We start from the raw sequence: 20,498 nt of genomic DNA on the forward strand, positions 1-20,498 counted from the left end.
CATTCCTGCAGATTTCTGGTGGATAGATGCTTTCTGAACATCCATTGATGGATGAGCCCAAATGGTCATATTTAAAGTTAATTTGCCTTCTTACAAGTTGCTGCATTTTATTGCCAGTAGTAGTGTTAAGGATTCTAATAGGATCTTCTGCTTGCACAGCCTGAGTTGATTAAGTGGTGCAACATGCTAATTTTTGAGGGCTGCTTAAATCACCAGTAAAAGTAGGTTAGGTGACTATAGATCACCTCCTCGTTGACAGGAATTCCCATGATTAATAATAGTTTTTAAAAAAGAAGCATGACTCACTATTTTTACCCCCGCTATTGTTACCAACTTGGAGCTGTGTTTTCTTCTAGAACACGAAAAGTAAGGGATTGGCTTTGGTATCACCATAGATACTCCTGGGTCGGCATTAAGTATTTCTAGCATGGAGATGTGCTAGAAAATGCAAGGTTTGGCCTTAACAGTTGTGAACTGATAAAGTAGGTGGAAGATGTGGAGCATAACAGGGCTGGAATTGGAGAAAAAGCATTAGGGAGATAATCAGCTTCACTGTCCGTTCCTGCTGTCTTCACTCCTACTAAACATTTTATTGTCTGACCAAGGTTCGGATGCAAAGCAAGGATTTGAATGCCAGTCGTACCTGGATAACTGTTACGACAGTTAAAATATTTCTAGATTGTCATTAATCTGCCATTTTCTTGTGGCCTCAAGTGTGATTTTAACATTTGTTTGGCACTGTATTGCCATCCTCTTGGGCAAACAACCAAAAGTAACTTTAATTTCAACCTAATTTTGTGGCTTCGTTGTTGTCTGACAGTTCCCGCTTCTTCTTTCTCATGGGTCCTACTAATAAATAAAGGTTAAAGGGCAGAATAGCAGTTCCAGAAGAGTGAACTCAAGCATTGTTTTAACTGTGCTGGAGGATTTCTAATAGCATTAAATCTTAGGGTTTCTGATTTGATTCGCTTCTTGGTCTTAGCTCTCCCTTTCTTTCTTAGAATCTCCAAAAAAATGAACTTGCAAAAAACCTCTGAGCACTTACTGTCTGTGAGGCTGTAATCACTTAATAAAACTAAACAAATCAATGCCTGAGGAGAAGCAGCCCATGTCTGTGGGAAAAATCTATCCTTTTGCTCATTTTGATATGATTATAAAATTACAGAGTTCTGAGAGCTAAACAAAAGAAGATATCACTGGAGGAAAGCAGTTAAAGTTTGGGGCTTTATATAGTTTCTTAGAACTAACAAATAAAGCAGTTCCTGGAAGGGATTCTGAAATTTGAGTGCAATATTCAGTGTTCTCTTGTTGTCAAGTAACCGAGATTAGTTCCTACATTTTCTTGTTAGAGCTGTGTGGGAAAATGACTTTTTCATTTGTGTAGAACTTTGATTTCAGAAACATTTCAAATTCAGGTGAACTAAATATTTACAGATAAATTACAGTCTTGTGATTATGTGAGGTCAAACACAGTTGGATCTCTTGTATTTCTGTGTACAGGTACGATTGGGCTTTTCTCCCCTAGTTTTTAATGCTGCAGATGAATGTCTTCACTGCCAGAATCTTGACAGCTCTCCTAAGAGCTTTTCCAATCTCTTGGAGCTTTTCTGCTCTCCAGAAATAATTATATTGAGGAAATGTTTTTGGACTACATTGTCAGTAAATGAGTGAGTGGTCTAACCACTTATGGATTTCTCTGACCTAATGAACACTACATTATTTGTAGAAAGGGGAGCAGCTTCTATTTGGCATGTTTAGAAAGCAACCCTTTGCAAAACAAACAGTATGGTATGAAAGTGTGTTATCTGGAACTTTAAAATTTATTCTTAAAGCTTCTTAAAGAAGAACATGCCAAACTATCCCAGCTTTCCAGGGACCACTGGGCTGCTGGCTGTTGGAAGGTGAATTTTCTTTAGAGTTTGGCTTGAAAAAATGTCTTTCTGTGAAATTATTAACTTCCAGCAAACTTGTTTATTTGACATTTAGCTTAAAAATTCTCGTCTTGTTTTTCTCTACATAACTTGAAAACTGTTTAGTGGCATAATTTTACATTGTTTTATTTTGTTCACTGTGTGATACTTGTTTTAGGTGCAAGAACTATAGGTTCCGTGTTCTCCATTTGCCTATTTCTTTTTTTCCTTTTAACATTTGATTCAAAGTGACATCTGTGAACAGTGTTCTTTGAAAGTTGGTTATATTTTTTTTCTTTTGTAGGGGGACATATTCATGTGTTGTTAACAGTTTTAAGTCTTTCCTCCTTTCATTTTGATTGCAAATACTATTATAAAGCTTGAATGAGCAGATTCGAGCCACTTAACCTCTTCAGAAATTTGAGTTGTGGGGATTTAGAAACTGGTTGGGAACTGTTAGAACTTGCATTTTTTTTCCAAACAGGTACTGTTAGAAATAATTAGAATTTATTTTTTTTTTAATAAGCAGTGTGAGTTAAACGTCTGAATTAAACCATTAAATACTTCTTTGATCACATAATCATCATAATAACTGGTAACAATTAGCAGGTTTCTATCCCTTAATGTTGCAAGTGGAATCTACATTCCAGTGAAACTAGTTAGTGCATGTATTCTTTGATTTAAGGGGAGCTGTAGAGTGTACTGTAGAGTGAATGCCGGTCTGAAATTTCAAGGTCTTTTGTCCTGTAGTAAAGGAAATCATATACTAACATGAAACTGCTTTCTCTGATGGTTTCTATGGGGCACTCAGCTGTAAGAGTGCAAGACCTGTGCTCAGTGCACTGGTTTGAACCAGCATCAGTACTGCTTTCAAGACAGGCTTTGTAGTAGCATTTGGACCTAGGCTGAGATCCTCAGAAATTGTTAGATATGCAAAGTTTATTTTGATTTTCAGTATTAAAGCATTGAAGTGCACCTCAGGATATGGATGCTGCTCTTGATCCTGCATTACTAAATTGTCCAGTGCATGGCATGCTAATACCTGCAGTCCAGTTACTACCAGTAGAGATGAAAGTTAGTCCTAAATGCCTTGGGAAATATTAATTTCCTGAACATGGTAGTTCTTGTTAATTAGCATGGTGTTTTCAGTGTGCCTTTTAATTTTTTGACATCTGTTATTTTATCTGTTGAGACAACATCGGTTTTCTGAATGGGGCTTTTTGTGGAAATGCTGCCTTTGATTGACTGATGTGGTAAAGGTAATTGAGCCGTGCTTGTTTTTAGAGACTTACCTGAAATTACCTGTATTTGCATTTTGCTCTTGCTTGTCCACAGAACCCTCAAAGTGATAATTGTTCACATGCCAGGATCATTTATGGGAATTGTTGACCTGCAAAATTCAAATTTTCTTGCTCACTTCCTTTTCATACATTAGGTCCTGTTACTGAAGTCAAAACAGACATATATGTCACCAGTTTTGGACCTGTTTCTGATGTAGAAATGGTATGTATTTCTGGGATAAAAATGCCATTTCCTCATACTGAGAAACCATTAACTGCAGTAAAGAGTGGATCCTTCATCCGTACTGTTTTGTCAATCATGCAAAGTAGACAAGATTAGTAACAGCTTAATTTACAGGTTATAATTAGCTACATCAGGCCTGATTTTGGTCACACTTACACTCTTTTTTGGCTGGCTTAAGGAATTAACTTCACAGGATTTAAGCTAGAGTTTCATGGTGTAGAAGCAGAATCAGGCCTTGCAGGGAGCATCTAAGCCTGTCTACTCTGGGGAAAACATGTAATACCTTTGAAATTGCCTTTCCTTTCTGAAACTTGCGTTATTCTCAGGTGAATAATAATGATATCTTTTCACAAATACTTGTTGACGTTTTCATTTCAGATGAATGTTCTTTGCCCATCTTAGTGCCCCTTTTAGCATTACTTTCAGCGAATATTTGACTCATAAGAGTTTTCTTAAGTGTCTGCAGAAACTGAACATCAAAGTGACGTGCATGAAATACTCAGAGAAGAGAAACATTACATTTGCACGTACTGTTATTTGTGCCTGAATGGCATCTGCATTCATTTGAGGTCAAATTCAGCATAACTCTCATAAACTTCTATAGTTCAGTTGGATACCCTTAAATCATAGCAACAGTTTATCTTTTTGTAAAATATTCAAGAAATCACATGGAAGTAACACAGCCATGTGTGCTGAACTACTTTAAGGGAAAGGCAGTTTCAGGGCAGTAACTTTCAACATACAGTGCTGTTGTGAGCTTTGTGGTGCACCTGATTTGGTTCTGTCATGTGGAAAGGTATGTGACAGCAAGATGTCTAGATTCATGATAGCAGTCTTGTGTTGAAATGCATCTTACTCCTTCAGTGTTTGTCATGTGCAGTGTGATGCTGTTCAGTGTGACAAGGGGCACAAGAACCTGGTCCCAAGGAAATCTAGTAATGTGTGCCTCAGAGCTAAAATGCAGTAAAAGTAAAAGTAGTAAAGGAACTGGCAAAAGGATAATTTTCAGCGGTTGTTTCCCTTTTCATGATTAGATATTAGTTGGGAAAGTAGTCAGGGATCCAGGAACTGGTTTTGGAACAATGTTTAGTTCATATATCAATTAGTGAATGACCCAGTGTAAGCTGAATGTGGCACCATTCCTAAAACTCACTGAAACAGGAAAGTGTCATATAGTCTAAGTACAGTGAAGGATGAGAATGTCTTTTTAGAGCTGTGTTACTTCCATAACAATGTAAAGAAAGCATTGAAATCGTAATATTACAAAATCTGTCACATAGAAGCTAATAATAGAAACTGCTACTTATGAGCTATGATGTCACCAGCAAGAAATGGCACTAGAAAAGAATCTTTTCATAGATTAACTGTAAACCACAGTGGAGAATGCAGCCGTCACTCTAAGATGCATTACACAGAACACATGACTCCTTGCCCATGCAAATAAATACGGCCATACGATTAAATGGTAAAATTATGCAGAAGAATTTGAAATAAAGGAAACATTTTTTGGCCTAACAACAAAATCACAACTGTATGTTAGAAAGGACTCGAAGCTTTCTGTGTTATCTTTTTCAATGTACATGATGCTTTTTTGTGAAATGCTTCAGCTTCCCATGATAAGAAATGCATTCCTTCATCCATTAATTCACATGATTTCTCATTATGTGCCTGTGCCTGTGCCTGCAGTTCTGAGGTTATTGTTTGGTGTTTTCTTTGAGCATTTGAATGGCTTTTCTGAGGAAGTTAATGGATAATTATGTAGTTAAAATCAGATGTGTCTATATGCAAGTCTATATATAATGTATTATCCATGTTTTGTGGGCATGGCAAAGGAAATATTTAGCTTTCCTCAGTTAAAAGCTTACTTTCCATGAGTTGAAATAAACATTTCCTTCATGACTTTAAAGTGTAAGTAATTGTTTATCCTGGTATTTTTGTCATCAGCAGAAAATCCATGGATATATTTTCTTAAAAACTTTGTTGACACTTATTGTCAGAGATTATTTTGTTTCCACTTCTATGCTTGACTACAAATTCAATTGCTTGCTTTCTGCCAGCTAATTAGATTAATTATTCCTTAAGGATTAAATATGTGTAGCAATTAATTTATATGATTAATGTGGGAAATTAAGCTATTAAGAAGTACACAACACCCTTTAATTGGTGGAAATATGTGTAGTGAATTTAGGATTTTCTTTACTACTGGTTTCTTTGCTTCCAAAGGGTTTCTTTCTTTACAGGAAACACTTACACATGCAAGTGTGATCTTTGTTTTTCTGCAATCTAAACAGGAATATACAATGGATGTCTTCTTCCGTCAGACATGGGTAGACAAAAGATTAAAGTATGATGGCCCTATTGAAATTTTAAGACTAAACAACTTGATGGTTTCAAAGGTGTGGACTCCTGACACTTTCTTCAGGAATGGGAAAAAGTCTGTTGCACATAATATGACAGCCCCAAATAAACTCTTTAGAATAATGAGAAATGGCACCATCCTGTACACAATGAGGTATCTAACATGTTTGTTCAGCTACTTAAAATTACTGTATGCAAAAGTTGTACTGCCTAGACAAAATGGCAACCAGAGACTATTTAATTTGTTCCATTATAGGCTTACAATAAGTGCAGAGTGTCCCATGAGATTAGTGGATTTTCCCATGGATGGTCATGCTTGTCCTCTCAAATTTGGGAGTTGTAAGTTGCAATTATGAAATTTCTTGTCACTACAGAATTTAAATAGTAGAAGTAGATTTTGAGCAATTGCTAAAATTTCTTTGTATTAGTCTTGATATGCAATCCTTATGCAGACAAAACTCCTGTTAAGTTCCTTGAGAGTTTTCTTTAAGTCCTCAAAAATTAAACCCAGGCAGAGAATTGAAAAGCAGGCAGTGATTCAGCCATTAAGTTAAACCCCACTATTCTGGCTACAGTTGCTTGAAATACATAGTTTTGCTTTGCTCTTAGGGAGGAATTGGATACTTAGTGATGTGAGAGATTCTCTGGAGAAGACAGAGAGGATGGGATCCATCTCAACTTTCAGCAGCCAGGTAAAAGGCAGTTAGGGAAGCAGGTTATTTGACTTTCTCTACAATTAGTGGAAGGCATATTGACAACCCGAGATAAATGTGCAGGTTATGTGCAGAGGTGTGATCTTTAGGTGTATTTGGCTGTCTCCTGGCTCTCATTCTAGAATGAGAGTCTGCATGACAAGTTGAGACTAGATAAATAATTTTTAGACTGGTGAGATGACTTTTAGTGCAGGTGACCTGCCTATTCTACTTTGGCTAGAACATTTTGGGGCATACTCCAAAATAACCAAGCGAGATAGTTTTATTTACCTGGTTTGAATCCACAGCTGAGACCTCTAAGACTATCTGGCGTTGGTTAGTGAACTGTATTTAGTACCTTGTCACTCTTCTAAGCCTTCTTAGTCACTGACTTCACTGCTTTACACTCCAGTGTAGTCACTGGCTGGACATTAATCTGTTTTCCTTGACTCCTGATCTCTGAAGCTAGAAATGGCTGGAAGCTCCTCATAGTCTTAGCATAAAATTTAGCTTATACAGGTGGCTAGTCAGCCAAAAGGGGGTATTAAAAACATTGCTCTTATAAGGTTTTTCATCCCTCTTACAGTGAGGCTGGAGACCAGATGCTGCCAAAATTGTTTTTTATATCAGCTGTTCGATAGGGGAGCTTCCATAGTGGGGACTTCTCCACAGGCACATTTCTTCAGGCAGAATCACCAGCCAGCAGAAGTTGTGCTTGACACTAACCTGACACTCTCCTCAGTGAAATTTGGCATAAGATGTATCCATTTCAAATGCAAGACTGATTTAATTTGATTTTAACAGGAGTTTGGGCTGTGTATGGATTGAATACTAGCCCTGTCTTTTCTATTAACTGTAAAATGTTTTTTGGGGTGTACTTATTTTTGGGCTATTGTGAATTGTGTACTGACCTCTAGTTTCTGGCAAATATTTTAAACACAAGTTTAAAATATTGTAGTTTTTAGTATAGTCATTCTCTCCTGCAAAATATGTGCATGGTCTTCGAAATGTATCCCCCTTATATATGCTCTTTTTTGTGCATTAATGTATGTTAATGATATTATTTTAGATAGAAGTTTCTAAAATAATTTAAAGACAACCTTTACATGCCCAATAAGGGCTGTTGCGGAAAGATCTTGTTTTAAGACTTAACATTCAAATGCAAAGTGAATTTGTATGTGACACTTGACATATGACCTTAGCTGCTATTTATATTCTTTTGTGAGGATTGCTTTTGAGGGTAACTTAGCATGTAGGGTACATTCTAAAGTTGTCTGAGTCTTGCCATTTGATTTTGGTAGGATTGGATTGGGCTTGTAGTCAGGAATGAAAAGTAGTTTCCTATGTATGAAAACTGATTCTGTGTTGTAGATGCTTATCCAAAGAGTGAAATGATTTATACCTGGACAAAAGGACCTGAGAAGTCAGTGGAAGTTCCTGAGGAGTCTTCCAGTTTAGTTCAGTATGACCTGCTTGGGCATACAGTGTCCACTGAAACCATTAAATCTATTACAGGTAGGAATGTCATCAGTTAAAGTCATCTTGAGGTAAAACTGAACCTGTAACATTGCCTGAGGCTTTTTTCTTTCCTTCCTGTACAGTATTTTACTGAATGTCATAAGGTATGTATTAAGGGCTGAGAGCGTAAATCTGAATTAGGTTTTTGTCCTTCAGATTTACGTTTGCAGATTCATTGCAGTTGATTGCAATGGTCTTTCAGTAAGCTAGAATGAGATCATTACTCTGAGGGACAAAATGAGCATTTAATCACTGCTTAAAATGCAGTTTGAAGAGTCAAGAGGATGCCTGGGTGAGGAAGTAATTTCTCAGCACTGTATCCACATTATGTGCAAAAGACTTCCTTTGTTTGGCAGTGCAAACAGCTCAGGGTAGAAGTACAGCATACAGAATGGGTTATTAAAGCCATAAAAACCCTCTAGTCAGATAAGGAGAGGCACAAATGCGTTAGTCACAATAGCTACTTCTGCTGATTTGTGCTGTAAGAAATATGGCAAATGGCAACTACACGCATCTGAAATGAGTGAAGTATCAGTGATGAGCAGTGTGATGATAAACAAGCATATTCCCAAAATATTTTTAACATTTGGAGTAATTTTCTGAGCATCAGCAAGTTTGGGTGAAATGGTCAAAATGAAACAGATAAAGTAAATATATTTGATGTATTGATCTGTGAATATTTTTCTCAGAGAGAAAACAGCCTTTGGCAGTACACTAGAAATACATTTCTCAACATGTTGGTTATCATGAGTTAGCAACAGAATTTCCTTACTATCCCCAAAATGCTTATTCTGTAGTGATTTTTTTAGTCAGCTTATTCAGTTTATGGCAAAGCTCGAATCATGTTGTTTTTGTTTAATATGAATGATACAATGTTAGATTAGCTTACAATATTTTTAATTCTTGTCAGTGTTTCATTATCACGATGGTGCTGATGTAAACCTAGTAAAAAGCTGAGATACTTCCATGTAAATGAATGTGCATTGTTGTTTTATTTGGCAGGTAGGTACCACAATGTTCTACTTGCTATGGTAGGTAGATAGCTTTTACCTTGGAATCCTCTCCTTCAATACATGCCAGAAGAATTTTTAAAGTCATGTGTATGCTGCAAAAAGTGATCCAGTAGTAGCTGTACATTTATAGTACTTTTGATAGCAGCTTCTGAATGGCACTGTTAAAATTCTACTACTACCAGAATTTTTGTTTAAAACTTTGTTTCATTCTTGTCTCTAAGGAACATGTCTTTTTATGCACATTAAGTGGTATGAATAGCATCGACAATCCTAGTTGATAGTCTGAAAGAGTTTTTCTGCAACACGAAGATTTTATGCACAACCAGAAATGTTGTTGTTGTTTTTTTTTTTTTTCAGGTGAATATATTGTTATGACAGTTTACTTCCACCTCAGACGGAAAATGGGTTATTTTATGATTCAGACCTATATCCCATGCATTATGACTGTGATCCTTTCTCAAGTTTCGTTTTGGATAAATAAGGAGTCTGTTCCAGCTAGAACTGTGTTTGGTAATTATTTCTTTTTTACTGTTTCTCCTAGTTCCTCTTTTATTGACTAGCATGAGAATAGGCCATCTTAGCACATGGGGTATACTGCCTCTATGCTAGTGCAGGAACAAGGGAATAATGTAAATCTGTGGAATTTTTACTGTCTGTGTTATGAAGAATGTGCTATGTGAATCCTTGCAATCTCAAGAAAAGCTTGCAATATTTAACCAGAAGGGTGGCATAGTTGCCTGTGGCACATGGGTGTACATTTGTGGGTATTCTACCCGCTTGAGGGAGCAAATTGGGAAGACCTGGCCCTGAGCAATACAGTCAAGTCCCCTCCAGTGAACAGTAGTGAAATTACTTGAACTCACACCTTCTGAAATTCTTTTAAAATAATTTAGGAATGTGTGAGATGTACAGGTATCTTCTTATAAGATATCTGTGATGTCTGTGGAACTCGCAAAGAGTAACGCTAAGATCCTGTTTCCGTAATTTCGTGTTTAATGCTCTTCTCTCCGTTCTGCTATTGCCATTATGAAAATGAATTTAAAAAGCAAAATGATGGTCAGATACTGAAATTATCCTCATCGAATACAGCTTGAAAGATACTGCTATGAAAATGAAAACAAAAAAAACACCTATGGAAGACAAAGCATGAGAAATTAAATGGAAATATGATTCCTAACAAGTATGATAAAAACATTTTAAAAACCCCAGTCTTTATAGAGCAATGTCTTGACTTCATAATGTGTAAAGCAGAACTAATCAGGAAGAGAATGTTCTAGAAAATGCCGTTCTGTAGATAGATAGATAGAGGTAAGAGTAGTAGGAATTCATGTTTCTATGTGACTGCCCATTCAGTCATATAAGTAGAGTTTAGGATACTGTTCAGTATCACAAATTAAACAAGTTTAATGATATGTTGTAGGAAAACTAACCTGTAATCATAATAAGAACCCCAGTAGCTATCAACTCAAGCAGTACAATAGGCAGGCTAGTATATCACTTCATGTGCCTTTGCAATGATGTTTAATAATGGTACTTTTTTTGAAGGGGGTTTTGCCATGAACTGAAAAGGTGGAATCTGTATCTACAGGCAAAATGTGATAATTGCAAATGTACAAATTAGAGAGCAACAGGTGTAATTATGTGTAATTCTACCCAAAGATGAGAGTGAAAACAAGTAATAGCAAAGTTTAGACATGCACTAAGTTACAGGTAAGTCTCTAAAACACCTTTGAAAACAAGTGGCTTAAAGTATGGGTAGAAAGTCTTTTTAGTTTTCTGACAAATGTCAAAAGGGGTCCTTTTTTCTAAAGGTTTTCCTAACAGACAATAGAAAAGTTACAGGCAGGAGACAGAAATGAAACCAGAATACCTGCTTTGGTAACACCTTTCTAGAGGAACTGTCAGAAGAGGCTAACCAAAAGATCTTTCCATTGGACACTGCATGATTAGGAACACTTGGCAAAGGTAACAGAATGGATACGCAAGGTACTAAAGCACATCAGGTTGTGATTTCTGCAGTTAGTTTCAGAGACTTGAATCTGATGATTGTGGGAGTTTGGTGTGTCTTAGAGGAAAGAGAGCAGTAATTTTCTAACAGGTTTATAAAATTAATTTCTATATTTAAATACTTTGAAGATATTTGTATACAGTTACGTACCTTTCTAATCAGATGGTTGCAAGTATTTAGCTCTGGGTAGTTATGGTTCATGCACAATGTCCTCACAAGGACAATTCCGACAAACTGTTAGCTTGAAGTGGACAAAGGCAGAATCAGGAATGATAGGGCTTAGCAGGGATGGGTCTCTTCCAGGAAAAAAATAACTTCCCATAATTTTTTTTTCCTCAGACTTACACGTTTTCAGTGGTGTATTTTCTCAACATCTTCCCACTGCAGAAGGTTTTGTGAGCTTGCATGTGTGTTTTTATCCTGCTGAGTTCGCTCTGAGATATTCTTTGTGCTTTCATGAACTGCTATTAGTCTTTTTTCATTTTTCTTTAATAGGAACTTTTTTTCATTGTGTCCTCTTCTCTGATGGCAGTGTCTAGATGAAGCTTTTTTGTATTAAATTGCCAGATAGGGGAGCACAATTTAGGGAATAAGGGATGTGAGGATCCTGTTGGAAAACAGACTTTTAAATTACTTTGGATTCTTCTCAGCGTATGCATTTCATCTTGAATCCCATCAGACATCTCCATTTGTAGGCAGTCTTCCTTTAGGTTATCATGGTAGGACTTAAATAGTGCGTACTATATACTCAGTATATTTGCATGATATAGGATATTTTGGATGAAAAAAAACAAAACTAAACCCGTGCCTTGTTTTTATACAGCATGTATTTGCATTTGAAGTAGTACGATGAAGTGGTCATATTTTGAGTTCAGTGTTCATGCTTGTACACTTTAATTAAGAAGTTGTTCTTTCAGAAGATGAGATTCTTATTAAATTTCATTTGTTGACTAGTAGCAGAAGGGTTTACAAGACAAGGTGTTGGTTTGATAATTAACAGAATTGTTAACATAATATTCTAGTTCTCCTAAGCACCAAAATAATTTGCTATGACTTAACAGAACCTGGATTATGAGTGAGATCAGAGTAATAAATGACATTCTGAACCCATTACAGGAAAAATAATATTTTTGTTAGAGTCTAAGGAGTACTCCCCCATTAAAAAACCTATGTTAAAATGTTTAGAGAATAACTTGTAAGAAATGCTGTTGAACTTGACATGAAAAAATTATTAAATGGAGGCTTCCATGTTTTCTTCATGTGGACTGTAGGTGATCTATCTGTTGCTGTCGTAGCTTCCCATGACTCCTTTAAAAACTGGTTAACTGTTTTGTGCTCATCAATATGTAATGGTTACTATTACTTAAATCTAATGCACTATTCACAAGCAGCAGAGAAAGACTCCTATATGATTTAAAAGTCTTTGAAACTGCTTGCCTAATCTCATTCTGATTTACTCAGATTCAGTTGTGCTTTTGCTTTGTTTCTTTGAAGGAATAACCACAGTGTTGACAATGACGACACTGAGCATCAGTGCAAGACATTCACTGCCAAAAGTATCCTATGCTACTGCCATGGACTGGTTCATAGCGGTCTGCTTTGCCTTTGTGTTCTCTGCTCTCATTGAGTTTGCTGCTGTCAACTATTTTACTAATATTCAAATGGAAAAAGCCAAAAGGAAGACAGTAAAATCCCTCCTTGAATTTCCAGTTGCTCCAGTACAAAGAGAAAGAAGTACAGAAGAGACAGTCACGGTATGTATTCAGCTTATACACATATTTTCCATGGTTGTGGTAGTGTTCTCAGTAAAAACAGGCCTCTTAACTTCCTCCCAGGTTCCCTCTGACCTAACGCAGTGTAAGTCAGCATAAAGGAAGACTAATGCTACACCATATTCAATGATAAAACCTGTAAAACACTGTTAAATTAATCCTTGCATTATGACGTTAACTTGGGGGAGAGGAGGAGATTGTGTCCCTTTAGCTGCATTATGAGGAAATAATTTAGCTTAATTTAGAAAATTAACTTTCTCTGTGCATATTGATTCCGATTGGACTGATTATACAGATCTTGGCATTACAGATTATAAGGAGGGAATGTTTTTTTCATGTGGCTAATGTCTTTAATGAATCAAAATATACCATTGTATGTTGAAGCATTTTCATAGACATTGCAGTTCTCTTTTCATCGCATGTATCACCTGTCTGTAGTTTTATTTCTTCTTTTGTTACAATTTCAGAAATATTTGAAGAATGCTGGATGAAACCTTTATGTCCACCATAGATTTAATTTTGCGTAATTTATCTGTCTTTGTACAGGAGCTCACCTCAACTCCTGAACAGGTTTTGGAGTTCTGCTTAATAAAACACTTTCCAGCTTTCATAGTGCTTCAGATTAAGCATGACTTGGGTGGTAGCTGTCTTAGTTAATAAAGACTCAGTCTCATTTCCTTTTGAGCTCACCAGTGATTCTTCTTTTTTCCCTTTTCCCATTCCCATATGGTTAATACTCTTGCATTGCTTCTCCTATTCATGAGACACCAGGCTGACAAAGCCCATTACAGCACTTGGTCCAGCCATGTGGTAGGTCAGTAATTCCCAGCCATGGCTGACTCTCTTGGCAACGGCACTTGAGAAGTAAGACACTGACAGCAGCATTGTAATTTACTCTTTCTGTCAGGCTGACTTCCTAATTTCCCTTGGCTGAGCTGTGATTTAAGAACCACTGATTTAGACTAACTCTGGTAATTCTGTCTTCTGTCTCTTTTCACGTCTTGTTTGTCTCCTCATCTATTCATCTGCTCTTTTTTTGCCTCCCGAGCCTTTCCATCTGATACTGCTACTCAGCTGCTGTCCACCCACTTCCATTTTTCTTCCTCCTCTTTGCTCTCCTACTATAGGTTATTACTGTTTTCAGTCTCCTGGCTGTGTTGTTTAGTTATCTCCCATTTGTGCTTAAAAGGATGGATGCGCTCCTGAAGTGTTTGTTACACATGTCACTCCATTGGCCAATAGCAAGAGACAGGAGCAATGAAAAGTCTGTTTATAGTAGTGTGTAGGTTGCTTTGTGCCTTAGAGGTATTGGTGGTATTAGTTTGTGCTGAGCTTCTCGATTGTACAACATGCATTTTAGTATAGTATTTTGGGCACTCCTGAGGTGCGTTAGTAAATACTGCTTTTGGTGATAGTCAGCTTTTGCATGGGTCCATAGAAAAATAAATTACATAAGAACATTTTCATCCTAGGTTTATTTCTAAGATTTGATTAAAACAAAAGGAAAAATAATAGTTTTCTCAGGTAGCAAGAACAGAGGGTTAATACAACTGTTTTGATTCATGGTCAGAATTGCTGTAAGTCAGCTTTGCATCATGCTTAGCCACGTACACACATGTTTTTGAGAAACCTCTTTTTTTTTTTTTTGTCTTTTTTTTAAACAGCAGAACACACACAGCTTCACTGAACTCAAAAGCCAGATAAAACAAGATGTGAACAGTTTTATTCCACTGCTAAATTAATACTTCTGTGATAAATGTGATAATGTGCTTACAGGTTTGAGGATCTTGTAAGCACTCAAGGGAGCAATCATTTTTTTGAAAACCCTTTTTTTTTTTTTTGTCTTTTTTTTAAACAGCAGAACACACACAGCTTCACTGAACTCAAAAGCCAGATAAAACAAGATGTGAACAGTTTTATTCCACTGCTAAATTAATACTTCTGTGATAAATGTGATAATGTGCTTACAGGTTTGAGGATCTTGTAAGCACTCAAGGGAGCAATCTACTTATTTTTGAAGGGTTACATGTTAATGTTACGAGTATGTAAGTGAGTGATAATGTTGACTGTACCTTGACCTGTTTTTTTTTTTAATGGCTTTTTCTCCAGTTCTGCCTATTAAGACTCTTTGATATTCCAGCACAGGTGTACAAGGTTGAGCCCACAGATGCCATTATAAAAGCTTTGTTGTCACGTAGTCTTTTCCATGACTAGAGAATGACTTGTGTCCTGGTCTCCCACTGTACAGTACTGGGGCTAATCTGGCTGTCCTAATTTATAGTGATACAGCTGTTAGACTGTGCTTTCCAAGCTGACATGCAATATAGTCCTTCTTCTTAAAATGTCTAGTTTTGCTTAGAAAAGGCTAATCTAGAGTTTTATTATGCCTTATTATGACTTTGACTTTTTTCTGCACGTACTCTGTCTAATCAGTGCTGATCTACCAGAGATAACAGAATTTAAGCATCTCTGTGAGTAATACTATACTTTTAAATGAGGATTTTGTTTTATAAGATGTTGGTTCTGCATTATTCACTGGATAGTTATGTACATATGTTATGTACAGATTAATACTAGAAATTAGGCATTTAATAGCAAAGTTTGGTAAAATAAAGATAAATTGCACGTAGTTGGAAGTTTCTTTTTGACATGCATGTGTCTGACCGATTTCTGACAGTAGAATTAAAATGATTTTTCTATATTGAATCAGTTGATATATTACTCACACTAATCAGAATTCTTGGTGGTGGGTTGTTTTTTTCTTTTCAGTCAAAAACACTTTTCTGGTTGTCTTGGATCAAAGGCAACTCACATCATTAAGATCACATGCTTTTGGATGTGTTGATTCATGTTATGTATTTCTTTGGCACAGCCAATACATCTTTACTGTAGCAAATATGGACTATATGCTTTTCTAAGTTATTTTCTTGTGTAATTATATACTTTTTTGAAGCTACACGATGGGTGTGACTGATCAATGTATTGATTGCAGTAAGTGTTAAATGAATTTTGGAGACTAGCTAAGTAAATTGAACTGTGTTAATTCAAAAAACCAGTCCTGGTGTCAAGCTAATTTCCTGGGCTGGGGGTGGCAGGAGTAAGCCTACAGTGCCTGCAGCTGCACGGTGTGCTCCTCTGTAACTTCATTTTGTTTTAGTTGGTATTTATTCAACCTCTGCCCCCTCCCTGCCTCATTTCAACTATTTCTTCTTGTTGCCTGTAACTTTCTGATACAAACAATGTATTTCCATAAAGAGGAGTGCACTTCTGCAGCAGATAGTACATGAGTAGGACCCCAGCTTGTTTGGCATGTGCCTTGAGTTCACAAAGGGCTTGGGAAGCCTCACTCATCCCTTCTGTCAGGCACAGTGGGATAGTACTGGAGTCTAAGGCAAGACAGTTGACTTACATCATGGTCTCCTGTGATATACTTTGTCTTGGGAGCAAGTTCAAATACTTTCAGGTTAGAACGAATGAAAGTGTCCTTAAACGTTCTGAACTCCTTTCTTCAGTAAAAGCAGAAGTGTTGTTACAAGCCAGGATGTGATGGAAATGAATGATTTATAGTTTGTTTTTGGGCTCCTGGTCTATTTTTATGCTTCTGAACTATTTCCTTTTCACTGTATTCCTACGAAGTTTATTTTTAAAGATCTACCCAATTTTGAAGATTCTCCTGAAAAACAGTCTTTAGCATGAGCTTCAATATCGGCTGTTTGTTAAAAGAATGTGAAACTTGAAAAAACAGGTCAAGCTCAAACAAAGCTTTTTAATGAAATAATTTGTTCTAACTCAGTTGCAAATAGATGGTAACTCCTGACGCCAGTTCTGGGCTCCCCAGTTCAAGAGGGACAGGGATCTACTTGAGAGAGGCTAGGAGGATGATTAAGGGACTGGAACACCTGTCTTACGAGGAAAGGCTGAGAGACCTGGGGCTTTTCAGTCTAGAAGGGAGAAGACTGAGAGGGGATCTAATTAATGTATGTAAGTATATGAGGGCTGTGCATCTTTTTACTTGTGCCCTGCACTGAAGTGCTGTATTAAAAAATTTGGTCTTTTTCCAAGATAATGGTGTTGCTCTACCTTTAACATGGTTGAGTTGTGGGACAAATTTACACTGGAAGTAGAAACTTTTGTCTACTGCAAATTGGTAGAGTAATTACTGAATGTATGTGGTGTAGTATTAGGTTTGGGGCTGGATTCTGACCCAACTTAACTGTGATGTATACTCCATTTAATTCCAGAATTCAGTTATAATGAAGGTAAAAAATGGCTGGTTGTTGCTAAAATGAACAGAACTGTTGGAATTTGAAGTTGGGGAATGTTTTTTTTCTTATATAGTGGAAAAGGTTTTTTTGTTTGGTTGTTTGTTGTGTGTTTTGTTTTGGGTTTTGTTTGGGTTTTTTTGTTGTTGTTTTGTTTTTTTGTGGGGTTGTTTTTTTCTTTTTGTATATGCAGGGAAGAGCAGGAGTTTACTTTCAGCACCAATGCCATCTCCTGCAACCTTTACTAGGGTAATTGCTCACTCTTCAATTTTCCATAAGTGTTATCATGAACTAGCAGAGTAGTAGGCAAGTGAATATGAGGGATGTGTTTGGCTGTTATTAATCTGATTCTCAAATACCTGACAGTGTTCACTGCAGTTACTGGAAAACTTACTTTAAATGGCATTAGGATAAGGCTTTTCTTTTGGAAATGAAAGCATAGCTCAGTAATGCCAATCTTTCTAGAAGATGCTATACCCCATCGTTTTTAATTTTTAAAATACACTTAAGTGGCTTTCTCTGTCATTGTGCTGATCTACTGAAAAGAGATACTCCTTGTGTTTTCCTTATTTGAATAATCAATACAACCCTATTTAGCATGAAAGTAATGTACATTACTAATGTCAGTTGCAGGCATTAAGCATGGACTTGTTTTTGTTGTTTGTTTTTTTTTCTTTTGTTTTTTTTGTTTTGTTTTTTTTGGCAAGCAACTATGAAGTACTCAAAAATATGAGATAGCATTTCAGAAACAGCAATTCAGAATAAACCTGTATGGTGTCAGGGGCAATTTTTTTTCAGATTGTTTAGCATCCCTTATAATGCAAATTGTCAGGGAGTTTATAGTTTTCCTTATGATGATTAGTATGAAATTATGCCTTTGAAAACAAGGCTTTTCATATTTCTTGCTTAAACCTTTTTCTGTATTTATATTTAAATTTCAGTTTTGTTTCCCCTCTGCAAAGAGTTCTTGATACTGGTGAGCCCAATGACACCAAATTGCAATTAAGTTTCACAGCTGTGTGTGAGATTTCTAGCTGAGTCAGTTTTTTAAACTGGGAAAATTGGAGTCAGAAGAAATAAACGTTGAGAGACTTGGGAAAATTTATAAGGCAATGAGTGTTCAAGGCATTTTCAGCAAACCATTGAAGCACATTTAACTACAGCTTTAAGGTCACGAAAATGGAAAGTTAAAGAAAACAGTATCTTTTCTCCCTTATCAGCTGTTCTTCATATCATAACGTATTATACAGAACACCTCCACAGTTGGTTAGTGCATAGCCTAGCCTAAGATTTATTTCTCTCCCTGCAGTTACATTTTCACTTCATTCTTTTGTGTTATCATGTAAATAAAATTGTCAAGAATTGTGAACACTGGTGCTTAAGAACCATATACATGCAAACTTATGTGCACATACATATATGTGTATGCATATATATGGCTTTTAAGCACTATATAGGTGGATGGGTTTATTTGGCGTAAGTTTGGCATCCATTTTTGGAAAAAAGGCTCTTCTAACTTATATCTCTTTGATAACCTGAAATTCTCTTTTGTTCCACATCTTGCACTTCTAGACATGTGTACTGGTGGAATGGAGTGCTCTTCTTACCTCTCATCCCCTCCCTTCATATGATTCAGGTCACAAAGTAGGCAGCATGCATGGTGGACTGGCTCTTGTAGCTTACCTCCCCTCACTTGTTCCTCCCAAAATAATCCACTTTGCTCTTTGCACCTGTAAAGCTATGGACTAGAATTCATTGAATTTTGTGGCAGGTGGAGCTTTTACTTGGTCATATTCCAGGTCTCTGTAAGGCAAAACAAAATCTCTAGTACTATTCCAGTAAATTTTTTATTGACTGGCTCTACAGCATAATAGTAAAATACGGGAGATTTCTTCTCCAAGTTGTGCATTTGCTAGCAGCATGGCAATATGGTGACTCAGTGGGATTTGGGACAAGCAGCATTATTTACACTGATGACAAGATGCTACTTCCCTGGTAAATGTCAAATGGTATGAATTTGGCAGGCTATGTAATGTCCTCCCAGAGGAACAGACTGTTTTCTTAGGAAGGAATGGTAAGGATAAAACCCACTATGGTAGAGTTTAATAGGAAAATACTACTAAATTGCTACACAAACAGTTTTCATATTGCAGCTAAACAGTAAGTAATGCCAGACTTCTGGTTGCTTTAAGCCTTCCAGATTTTGCATGGGCTTTTTTTTGGATTGAGATCTCCCAGTCTGAGAAACCTATGCTTTCATGTAGCAAATCACTGACCTTCATATATATATATATATATATATATATATTTTGCTGCGTCTCATTGAAGGTTTAATTGTGCTGTCATGTAAGGCTCTGATCTTAGTCTTGCAAAGTTAACAATGAGACATAAAGATGTTTATTTACTGTTCACTTGTCATTTCATTACAGCAACACCTCTTTGTTACGATTGATTATTCCAGTAAGCAATTAAAATTCTTCCCTGCAGTTTTAAAACTGCTTTGATTGTAGTATCCTTTTCAGACTGTGGTTTGTCTTGGGTTTTTTTTGGTTGTTTTGTTTTGTTGTGGGTTTTCTTCTTTGGTTGGTTTTTGTAACTGTTTTTTGGGTTTGGGTGCTTTTTTATTTTTTATTTTTTTTAACCTAGGGAGATTAAGCATCCAAAATGTTGATTAGGCAACTAAAAGGCTTAATTACTAGATTTCCCTGGGTGGACATGTACAGAACTGACTTGCTGTTTCCGAAGTGTTTGCCATTCATCTTTGGTGGAAAAGTACCTACTCCGTTTGATCAAATGGCCAGCATGCCTATTAGATACAGCCTCCCACAAACCTCACGTGGGACTCTGTGCAGGCTTGAGTCCTGCCCCTTCTGTCTCGGTGAACTGTATTAGTAACGGTCAGGCAGTCTGCAGGATGTTAAGTTCCTATTGAAGCTGCTCATGTTAAATAATGAATATGGGGCCAGGGAGAAGGAGAGGAATTGATTCTCGAGCCAGCTTGTCTGGGCATGCACTGCAACAGGACAGTGGGATTGAAGTGTGCAGAATACAACATCTGTGACAAGGAATGAGGACCACTTGTTATAGAATATCCAGTAGCCTGGTGAGGAAGCACCTGAGATGTGGGAAGCCTGTGTTGATACCACTGAGACAGTCAGGGCAGATCTGAGAAGAGGTCTCCAATCACCAAACCTACATTCCCATCCTGGTTGCTGGATTACTACAGAGGAGGACAGAGTCTTTTTGTGAGTGTCTTCTTACAATGTGATTTAGCTATCTAGCTTCAGGAAAGAGCTCAGAGCTGAAAGTGCTGGCTATGGTTGGATGGCTGCTTCTGCAAAGGCATGTAATTTAGGCTGTGATCCTACCCAGGACATTTCTTTCCAGCTTTGGCAGCTGCTTGCTGGATGTTGGAGCATTGGCTCTTTCCCACTAGGACTG

The 20,498-nt window shown here is 36.9% G+C and overlaps 1 protein-coding gene across 1 annotated transcript in view; it reads left to right on the plus strand.

Annotated features, from left to right (window-relative positions):
* GABRA4 (gamma-aminobutyric acid (GABA) A receptor, alpha 4) overlaps positions 1-20,498 on the plus strand; it is a 65,080-nt gene that overhangs the window by 38,548 nt on the left and 6,034 nt on the right. The window contains exons 3-8 of the mRNA XM_010006144.1: positions 3,346-3,413; positions 5,726-5,946; positions 6,049-6,131; positions 7,856-7,999; positions 9,373-9,525; positions 12,518-12,777. Coding sequence (XP_010004446.1) covers positions 3,346-3,413; positions 5,726-5,946; positions 6,049-6,131; positions 7,856-7,999; positions 9,373-9,525; positions 12,518-12,777 — 929 coding nt within the window. The remainder of the gene's footprint in view (positions 1-3,345; positions 3,414-5,725; positions 5,947-6,048; positions 6,132-7,855; positions 8,000-9,372; positions 9,526-12,517; positions 12,778-20,498) is intronic.

This window comes from Chaetura pelagica, unplaced genomic scaffold (assembly GCF_000747805.2).
Source record: "Chaetura pelagica isolate M959 unplaced genomic scaffold, ChaPel_1.0 scaffold189, whole genome shotgun sequence".
Classification (NCBI taxonomy): domain Eukaryota; kingdom Metazoa; phylum Chordata; class Aves; order Apodiformes; family Apodidae; genus Chaetura; species Chaetura pelagica.